At 52.0% G+C, this 10,538-nt stretch overlaps 1 protein-coding gene across 1 annotated transcript; it reads right to left on the bottom strand.

The window, feature by feature from the left end:
* Window positions 1-1,285: 1,285 nt before the first annotated feature.
* Window positions 1,286-9,704, bottom strand: LOC134522589 (olfactory receptor 14A16-like). Its single transcript, XM_063350359.1, has 3 exons — window positions 8,796-9,704; window positions 4,797-4,878; window positions 1,286-1,335 (listed from the first exon to the last, which is right to left on the bottom strand). The coding sequence occupies exons 1-3, from the start codon at window positions 9,696-9,698 to the stop codon at window positions 1,286-1,288; spliced, it is 1,035 nt and encodes a 344-aa protein (XP_063206429.1). The 5' UTR covers window positions 9,699-9,704.
* Between the last annotated feature and the right edge of the window lie 834 nt (window positions 9,705-10,538).

The following is a 10,538-nucleotide window of genomic DNA, read 5'->3' as shown; positions in this document are numbered from 1 at the left end:
CTGAGTCGCCTTTTTAAATCTTCTTTTATTTTTCCCCCTGACAGCCAGAATGTTTTATCAAAACTGGTTTTCAGCAAGAAAGTTGTCAGTGACTGAGGAGGAATCTGCTTACAAAGCTTTCTGTTCTACCTGGCAAAGTTCAAGAATGGATGGAAGGAAGAACACAGGCTTTTCCTCTTTGCCCTCTTTGGCTCTGGTTTTCCCTGATAATCAAACCTTCTCCTTTTCTCCGTCTCTCCTGCTTACCTTTACTTCCCACATCTCGTTTGTCACCATCTCCACACTGCTTTCTCTCTGTTTCTCTCCTAATGAAAGGTTAAAGCCACTTTGCTGAGGTGTTTTATCTTTCAGTAGAATTACCCTTAGCCCATCCTAAAAGATGTATTTAAATAGACTAGAGTAAGAACAATTCAGAAACCCCTATGTTTTTCTCCATCGACTGTAAAGAGACCCTTGGGCAAGAGCCCAAATCCAATCACTTACCTACTGTTTATAGCGGAGTCCTACTCTAAGTCCCATAAGAAGTTTGTTCTTTGTGCAGAAAAGGATGTCTTCTTGTTCTCGGCTGATTCTCCTCTCCATTCTTCTGTTTTCCTTCCAGCCTGTGCCCGAATGTCCCCATGAGCCTCTTTTCTCATCCTTCTACATTCTTTTGCTCTGTCTCATCTTTTTTTAACCTCCTGAAGCATTGCTTCCTCCACTGACCATCTGACCTTACTCATTGCAGCTGGGATACGAAATATTGAACCATACCAGTGTCACGGAGCTCCTTCTTTTGGGCTTCTCCTCCACCATCAGGAGCACCTAACGGCAATAACTCTCCGTGCTTTGTACCTGGTTATCTTAGTTTGCCCTTTTTAGAGGCCTGGTTGACGGAGTCCCTTGGGAAGCAGTCCTGAAGGGCAAAGGAGTCCTGGAAGGCTGGACAGGAGCAGGCCGTCCCCATGTGCCTAAAACCAGGCTGGCGGGGAAGAAGACCAGCCTGGCCAGAGAGCTTTGTCTTGAACTTGGGGAAAAAAGGAGTTTATGACCTTTTGAAGAAGGGGCGGGCAACTCAGGGGGACCACAAGGATGTCGTGAGCTTATGCAGGGAAAAAATTAGAGGGGCCAAAGCCATCTAGGTCTTTACCTGGCTACTGCCGTAAAAGACAATAAAAAATGTTTCTATAATTACATTAGAAACACAAAGAGAGCTAAGGAGAATCTCCATCCTTTATTGGATGCAGCGGGAAACATAGTGATAATGGGTGAGGAAAAGGCTGAGGTACTTCATACCTTCTTTGCCTCAGTCTTTAACGGTAAGACCAGTAGTTCTCTGGGTACGCAGCCCCTGAGCTGGAAGACAGGGATGGGGAGCAGCATGGAGCCCCCATAATCCAAGGGGACTAGTGAGGGACCTGCTACAGGACCTAGACATAGACAAGTCTATGGGGCCAGATGGGATCCACCCAACAGTACTGAGGGAGCTCTTGGAGAAGCTCACCAAGCCCCTTTCCATCTTTTATCAGATGCCCATCTACAAGAAGGGAGAGAAGGAGGATCCGGGGACCTACAGGCCTGTCGTCTGACCTCGGTGCTGGGGAAGATTATGGAACAGATCATCCTGAGTGCCATCATGCGGCACATGAGGACAACCAGGTGATCAGGCCTAGTCAGCATGGGTGTATGAAAGGCAGGTCCTGCTTGACAAACCTGATCTCCTTCTATGAGAAGGTGACCCGCTTAGTGGAGGAGGGAAAGGCTGTGGATGTTCTTTACCTAAACTTTGAGAAAGTCTTTGACAGCCATTTCCCAAAGCATTCTTCTGCAGAAACTGCCTGCTCAGGGCTTGGGCAGGCGTACTCTTTGCTGGTAAAAACCTGGCTGGATGGTTGGGCCAAAGAGTGGCCAAAGTGGTGGTGAACAGGGTTTAATGCAGTTGGCAGCTGGTCACACGTGGTGTTCCCCAGGGCCTACAACTGGGGCCAGTTCCTTTTCATGTCTTTATCAATGATTTGTATGAATGTTTTGAGTGCACCCTCAGTAAGTTTGCAGGAGACACCAAGTTGTGCTGGAGTGTCGACCTGCTTGAGGGTAGAAAGGCTTTGCAGAGGGATCTGGACAGGCTGGATCGATGGGCCGAGGCCAATGGTATGAGGTTCAACAAGGCCAAGTGCCGGGTCCTACACTTGGGTCACAACAACCCCATGCAGCGTTACAAGTTTGGGGAAGAGCAGCTGGAGAGCTGCCTGGCAGAAAAGGACCTGGGGGTTCTGGTTGACAGCCGGCTGGATACGAGCCAGCAGTGTGCCCAGGTGGCCAAGGTGGCCAACAGCATCCTGGCCTGTATCAGGACCAGTGTGGCCAGCAGGACTCGGGAAGCGACTGTAGGTCCCACCTCGAGTGCTGTGTCCAGTTTTGGTCCCCTCAGTTTAAGAAAGACATTGAGGTCCTGGAGCATTTCCAAAGAAGCTGAACGAAGGTGGTGAAGGTTCTGGAGCGTCTGAGGGAGCTGGGGGTGTTCAGCCTGGAGAAAAGGAGGTTGAAGACCTTCTTGCTCTCTACAACTTCCTGAAAGGAGGTTATAGGGAGGTGGGTGTTGTCTCTTCTCCCAAGTAACGAGATACATGAAGAGAGGAAATGGTTGTAAGTTGTGCCAGGAGAGATTTAGATTGGATAGTAGGAAAAACTTCTTCACTGAAATGTTTGTCAAGCACTGGAACAGGCTGCCCAGGCTGAGTCACCATCCCTGGAGGTGTTTACGGGATGTTGAGATGTGGCACGTAGGGATGTGGTGTAGTGGTGGACGTGGCAGTGTGAGGTTTACAGTTGGACTCAATGATCTTGAAGGTCCTCTCCAACCTAAATGATCGTGTGAGTCGATGATTCTTTTGAAGCTCAGGACTTTGTTTCGTCCTTGCCCCTTCTTTGGGAGGCCAGGAGGTGCCACAGGATGTTCCTACCCTTGGCATTGCTCCCCCTCACATCCCACTGCCCCCAGGAAGAGCCCTGGGCCACAAGTGAGGGACAGGAACTGCCTTGCCAGGGCCGGGGGCGAGGGCTTGGCCTTTCTGCTGCATCAAACCAAGCCAGGGTTTGCTCAGCATCACAGCCACCTGCACTCTGCCTTTGCCCACCTGCAGTCACAGCCTCCACTTATCTGCTCTAACGAGTCCCTGGGGAGGCCTTGTCAGTAAAGGCCCTCAGAGGGCTCATTAATGCTTCCAGGTACTTGGAGTTTTTCCTTCTGATTTCTTGAGCACTCTGTTCAATCTTCTCTCAGGATCTGAGGCTCATGGACCCAGCAGCAAATACCCCGTGGGGCTCATTAAAAGACAGAAAGCCCTAACAAGGTATTTCTCTCTTTGTAACTTTCTTCAAGTCTTCAAGAGCAGTACAGCTAACTGGAGAGGTTCTGTAGTGTAGTTAAGGAGGAAGGTTTCCAAGTGCATCTAATGAAAGCGATTTCTTGCTTTTCAAGGGTATATTTTATTCCTTTTCAGTGTAAAGAAGAGGTGACAGAAGCATTCTCCAAGGGACAGTGATGCAGAGTGTCTCCTCAGGAGGTCTGGACAGGGAGGAAAAGCGGTCCCTTGGGGTCTGGCACTGTGTGGACAGCTTTGCTCCTCACCTCCCACACCCCACCATTTCTGGCATTGGCCACCTGGGACTTCCATCACTGCTCCTTGCATCAGACTTCTCCACTGACCTCTGCAGCTGGATGTTACAGCCCCATTGCACCATCTCCCACCTGCTCAGCTGAGAGACCTGGCTGCACACGGGCACAGGAGAATTTGTCCTGTTCCTCAGAAAAGACAAGTAAAGCATAATCAGTTTCCATAAACGATAAAATAGACTCTGTAATCATACGCTAAGTACAAGCTACCGCTAAGGAGCTTGCCTTTCTGCAAGGGAAAATCTTAATGAGAAATATTTGAGGCAGGTAGACACAAAAAGATAGATCTAAACACAATTAAAGAGCTGGCTTAGGAGACAGTTGGAGTGTGTAAAGACAGGCAAGCTTTTAATCCCCGAAGCTCAAAGCAGCAGCACAGGTGAGAGGTATCTGAATGAGCAAAGAGCAAAGGCAGGAGAAAACTGGAGAATAATGGAAAGGGCCTTTGCCTAGACAGCCTGCGTCTGAAACGATGACTGCAGAAACGGCCGTTGCACCAGGATAAGTGTAAGTATATGAAAGATTAGAGGAAGTAAACACGCTGCATTAGAGGGAGACTAGTGGTAATGAGGTTGCAGGGGAAGATCGATGTTTCTTTGGAATATCCCTTTTGAAAGGTCATGGGATCGGCAGAGGTCTCTTGTGAGAAGTGAAAAATCGGTCTTGCGCTCCTCTGTGCAAGAGGCCAAGAGTGCAACCCAGGGAAGCCCAGGCTGTACAAGCTCACTTTGGTGATCAGTGTGCCATCACTGAGAGTCTTCCTGGGGGACATTTCTGGGCACCAATAGCAGAAGAACGTGTCCAAGAACCATCAGCATGGAGTTACCAAGGGTAAATCAAAGAAAAAGGAAGCAAGGTGGAAGCAAGGACAAGTAGACGGGGAGGAATAAAGGGAAATTGTCCAAGCAGCCAGGGGTCAGGTTAAGCAAGCCAAAGCCCAGATGGAGTTAAGTGTGGCCTGGAACGCCAAGGGCAACAAGCAAAACTTCTATAGCTATGTCAGTGACAAAAGGAAGACTAGGGAAAATGTGTGACCACTCAGGAAGGAAACGGGAGACCTGGTCACCCGGGATATGGAGAAGGCTGAGGTACTCAATGACTTCTTTGCCTTGGTCTTCACCGGCAAGGGTTCTAGCCACACCTCCCAAGTCACAGCAGGCAAAGGCAGGGCCTGGGAGAATGAGGTACTGCCCACAGCAGGTGACGATCAAGTACGAGACCATCTAAGGAAGCTGAAGGTGCACAAGTCCATGGGACCTGATGAGATTAATCCGCGGGTCCTGAAGGAACTGGCAGATGAAGTTACCAAGCCACTATCCATCATATTTGAGAACTCGTGAAGTTCTTGCTGGCTGAAAAAGGGGAAACACAGCACCTGTTTTCGACAAGAGAATATAGTTAGATCTGAGGAACTACAGGCCGGTCAGTCTCGCCTCTGTTCCCAGCAAGGTCATGGAGGAGATTCCTCCTGGAAACTTGGCTAAGACCCATGGAAAATAAGGAGGTGACTGGTGACAGCCAATATGGCTTCACTAAGGGCAAATCGTGACTGACAAATATGATGGCCTCCTACGATGGTGGTGGTAGGCATTTGTGGATAAGGAAGGAGCAATGGATATCATCTGCCTGGACTTGTGCACAGAATTTGACACTGTCCCGCTCACCATCCTGGTCTCTAAATTGGAGAGTCGTGGATTTGGTGGAAGGATCGCTTGACGGATACAGAATTGACTGGATGGCTGTACTCAAAGAGTTGCGGTCAATGGCTCAATGTCCAAGTGGCGAGCACTGATGAGTGGTGTTCCTCAAGGGTTGGTACTGGGACCGGTGCTGTTCAACATCTTGGTTGGCAACATGGAGAGTAGGATTGCGTGCACCCCAACAAGCTTGCTGATGACACCAAGCTGTGTGGCACGGTCAACACGCTAGAGGGAAGGGTTGCCATCCAGAGGGACCTGAACAGGCTGGAGAGCTGGGCCCGTGCAACCGTCATGAAGTTCAACAAGGCTGAGTGCAAGGTCCTGCACTGCGTCACAGCAAACCCAGGCACAACTACAGGCTGGGCAGAGAATGGCTTGAGAGCATCCCTGAGGAGAAGGCCTTGGGTGTATTGGTTGCTGAGAGGCTCAACATGAGCTGGCGATGGGTGCCACAGCCCAGAAAGCCAACTGCATCCTGGGCTGCATCATGAGCAGCATGGCCAGCAGGTTGAGGGAGGTGATTCTCCCCCTCTGCTCCACTCTAGTGAGACCCCCACCTGGAGTCCTGCGTCCAGCTCTGGGGCCCACAATATAAGAAGGACATGGACCTGCTGGAGTGAGTTCAGAGGACATGAAGATGATCCGAGGGCTGGAGCACCTCTGCCATGAGGACAGGCTGAGAGAGTTGCGGGTGTCCAGCCTGGAGAAGAGAAGGCTCCGGGGAGACCTTAGAGCCCCTTCCAGTCCCTAAAGGGCTACAGAAAAGGTGGAGAGTAACTCTTTGTCAGGGAGTGTAGCAATTGGACAAATTTTCTATTAAAAGAGGGTAGATTTACCTTTGCTATTGGGAAGAAATCTTTCCCTCTGAGGCTGGTGAGACACTGGCACCGGCTGCCCAGAGAAGTTGTGGATGCCTCTTGCCTGGAGGTTTCGAGGCGAGGTTGGATGGGATCTTTGAGTAACCCGGTCTAGTGGGAGTTGTCCCTGCCAAGACAACCCGCATGCTGATGGATTGAACCACGAGCCGACAGGGACTATAAACTAGTGCCATGCCAGCCCCCAGCTGGGACCCTCACCACCCTCACTTGAGAACTACAGATCAACGGGACACCGTTGAACTCCAAGGACCGTCAAGATGCCAGCGGGCCTGTGGTGGTGACTATACTCTTGCTGTGCTCCGTAACACTGCTTCTCTCTTTTCTTCCTGTTCTCTATTTCCTCCTTTACTCTATTGCTCGTCTTGGTGACTAATGCTGGGGAATAACAATAAATCTGCAGTGAGCGGCATCTGACCTCATTTGTGTCTTAATCTCATGCTCATAATCAGCCCGAACCCCTCCCGGACCAAACGTAGTCAGACCAGGACGTAACAAGGGCCTTGTGATGTGAGGGGTGACTCTCATTGCCAAGGGGTGACCTCGTTGCTGTCTTCAACGTCCTCCTGCTGGGGAGTGCAGAGGGAGGTGCTGACCTCTTTTCTCTAGTGTCCGGTGATAGGATGCAAGGCAATGGCTTACAGCTGTGTCTGTCAAAGTTCAGTCTGGCTATTGGAAGTAAGTTCTTCCCTAGAAGAGTGGTCAAGGGGTCGATGACCCCAAGCCTGCCATTGATCAAGAAGTGACGTGACAACACTCTTAGATATGTGCCTTAACTTGCAGGTTGCCCTGTGTGGAGTCAAGAGTTGGACTTGATGATCCTCATGGCTCCCTTCCAACTGCTGTGATTCTATGAGCCCCATCCAGTTCCTCCTTGTCTGTGAGTAAGAGTGCAAATGTGGTCAGCTCAGGAGCTTTCTCGGCCAAAACCTGTCTTCAGCATCCTCTGGAATTCTCTTGGGCTGATTCTTTCCAGCGCCACTGACCTTGCAGCAGATTTTGTGGTGGTTCAACTACCCACGTAAGGCTGGAGCAGCGACTACAAGGCTTCCTCCGAGACAAGGCGCTCTGCGCTCCCTGCTCCCCTGTGCACAGAGCACACCTCTGCCTCCTCACCACCCTGCCTGCCTTCCTGAGGAACCCTACCCATCCATGGCTGCCCTCCCACCACCCAGCCTGTCCCACGACAGCTCTGCCATCCCATGGAGGCAGGGCAGAGACAGATGCCGGTAAAGAGGAAGCTGATGGATATTGGATGTGGAGTCCATCGGAGACGATGACAGAAGAAGAGAGGGCGCGAAGCAGGCAAAGGTGACCCAAATTGAGGTGTTGCTTGCGAGTCGCTTCTTTTACAGGACCCTGACTGGCCAACAGCTGGGAGGAGCCATTTTGAGGCAAAGAGGCACATCACAAAACCACTCATCCCAACAGAGGAACATACAGGGGCTGAGTAAAATTAGGGGCAGAGAGGAGGGACTCCTGACTTCTCATGCCACCGTCAAGTACAGGTGAGCTTTGCCTTTTCTCAAAACATGCCCGTGTGACACAGGCACTAAATATCAAAGCCTTTTCTGTAGCCTGTCCTTGCTTTCACTTCCTAATGGCTGCTTCGAGGCCGCTGCCAGCGCACTGTCCGTCACTGGCACGGCCCTGCTGCCCCAAATGTGGTCCCATAGACCTGCTGCACAGGAACGGTAGAGGGTAAGTTCATTCAGGGCGGGGAGATGCAACCCTGGCACAGTCCCCTGACAGCCCTCTCGGCTCTGTCCTTATCAGCCTTCCTGCTTGGGCAGCCTCCAGCAGTGCCCTTGTCGCGCAGGAGCTGCTGCGAGCCGATGTGTGACAGAGAAACCTGATTCTCCTTCTCACATCTCATTTCTGACATGCACGCGGTGCCCCGTGCTTCTCCAGGGACAGGCCTGCTCCCCAGAGAGTCTTTCCCCAGCTGACCCGGTCAGTGCTTGCCTGGCCAGACATTCCTGGTTCCCTCCCCATGCTCCCTGCAAGGCCTCGAGCTGGTGGTGCTGCTCTGCAGAGCAAGGGGCTTGTGGAGCCCCTGGGCAACGAGGAGAGCCCACACTGGCTGTGCTGGCCAGGCTGGGAAGCAGACCCTTCCCAGGGCTCTGTGGACAATCACGGGACATTCCGTCTCTCTCAGGGAGTGTGTCAGGCTCATCACGGGATCTAGCCCATGGCCCTCATTAGCCTGGCCATCTTTTGCTTTTACCTTATTGTGAAACTCCATCCATTGTGCACCCAACGCAAGGCACGCGGTGTCTCTGGACACCTCTTGTGCTCTTCTGGTAGCTCCTGATAGCGCCCTGAAGAACAGGAGTCTTCAGCAGGTACGGGAGCCCACGGCAGGGATGATTTATAGGGTCCCTTCTAACCCAAACCGTTCTATGATTCTATGATTCTATGAAAAAAGCAAGTATTTGTGTAGTGACAGGTTTATAACTGATACAATGACCACAAGACAAATGCTGCCGGAAATAAATACGAGGTCACTTGTAAAGAGAGATGGGAGATTCGCTGCTGCTGAAGCAAACTGGTAGAATCACAGGCCTTCCAGAGGGCACCCTTGAGCTCCTTGTTCCTCAGGCCGTAGATGAGGGGATTCACTGTTGGAGGAACCACCAAGTACACAACAGCCACCACCAGATCCAGGGATGGGGAGGAGAGGAAGGGGGGCTTCAAGTGGGCAAACACTGCAGTGCTGACAAGCAGGGAGACCACGGCCAGGTGAGGGAGGCACGTGGAAAAGGCTTTGTGCCGTCCCTGCTCAGAGGGGATCCTCAGCACGGCCCTGAAGATCTGCACATAGGACACCACGATGAAAACAAAACACCCAAACAATAAATAGACAGTAAGAACAAGAAGCCCAACTTCCCTGAGGTAGGCGTGTGAGCAGGAGAGCTTGAGGATCTGGGGGATTTCACAGAAGAACTGGTAAATAGCATTGCCCTGGCAGAGGGGCAGTGAAAATGTATTGGCCGTGTGCAGCAGAGCAGTGAGAAAGCCACTGCCCCAGGCAGCTGCTGCCATGTGGACGCAAGCTCTGCTGCCCAGGAGGGTGCCGTAGTGCAGGGGTTTGCAGATGGCCACGTAGCGGTCGTAGGCCATGACGGTGAGAAGGGCAAACTCTGCTTCAAAGAAGAAGGCAAGCAGAAAGACCTGGGCAGCACATCCCGCATAGGAGATGACGCTGGTGTCCCAGAGGGAATTGGCCATGGATTTGGGGAGAGTGGTGGAGATGGAGCCCAGGTCAAGAACAGAGAGGTTGAGGAGGAAGAAGTACATGGGGGTGTGGAGGTGATGGTCCCAGGCTACGGCGGTGATGATGAGGCCGTTGCCCAGGAGGGCAGCCAGGTAGATGCCCAGGAAGAGCCAGAAGTGCAAGAGCTGCAGCTCCCGCGTGTCTGCGAATGCCAGGAGGAGGAACTGGGTGATGGAGCTGCTGTTGGACATTTGCTGTTTCTTGTCACGGGGGCTCTGTCCAAAGAAGGAATAACACAGGGAAAAATTAGGACAGCCTTCTTTGAGCAAAGATGCTCCCTTTTTCTTACGTTGTCTGTGTTTTTCATTTTTCACTATCACGTCTGGTGAGTGTTCTTTTTAAGGGCAGAAATCCTCAGTTTTATCACTAAACATGGGAAGAGTCTTGAGACGGGACAAGCAAACAGGCTCAGCTCCCTTTGGCTTAGTGCAGAGCCAGGAGAGCTGCAGTGTCCATCAGTCTTTTTCCCATCTGTCCTGCACTTTTGCTTGTGCTGCACCTGAAGACGAATTCACACCCAACTCGCTCTTGCATAAAACCCAAACAGCTGAGCTCCCACGGGAGCAGAGGAGCACTGGTTCAAAGAGCAGATCTGCGAACTCTTCTCTGTCTCAGCCCAGAGATGGAGCTGTGAGTGTGATGGAGACAGCAGGACACGACACAACCCCTCCCAGCGAGAAGCAAAGGACTCGGAGAGGAGAGTGCCGAACCCCCGAGGAAAGGCTCAGCCCTCCCTGGGATCCCACCGGAGAGCTGTGCCTTTCTGGGGGCAGCTGGCAAGCCCAGCAGGACAGGCAAAGCGGACAGTCAGGGGTCCCAGAGATGGGGTGCTCTAGAGAGTGACGTCATTGCCCCTCAGTCAACGCCCAGAAGACAACTCCAGTGAAGGACCAAAAGAGAGCTGCCTGAACGCCCCCTCCCCAGTGCGTGTCGGCATTTCCCCCCAGCCCTTGCCCATGTCTCTGCTGCCTGGAGCTGCCCCTGCCCGGAGCCCTTTGTCTGCGCCCAGGTCTCCTCCCTGCCAGTGCCCC

The sequence above is a fragment of the Chroicocephalus ridibundus genome, chromosome 12, assembly GCF_963924245.1.
Source record: "Chroicocephalus ridibundus chromosome 12, bChrRid1.1, whole genome shotgun sequence".
NCBI lineage: Eukaryota > Metazoa > Chordata > Aves > Charadriiformes > Laridae > Chroicocephalus > Chroicocephalus ridibundus.
The sequence above is the reverse complement of the archived record's forward strand: the minus strand, read 5'-3'. Positions and strand labels throughout refer to the sequence as shown.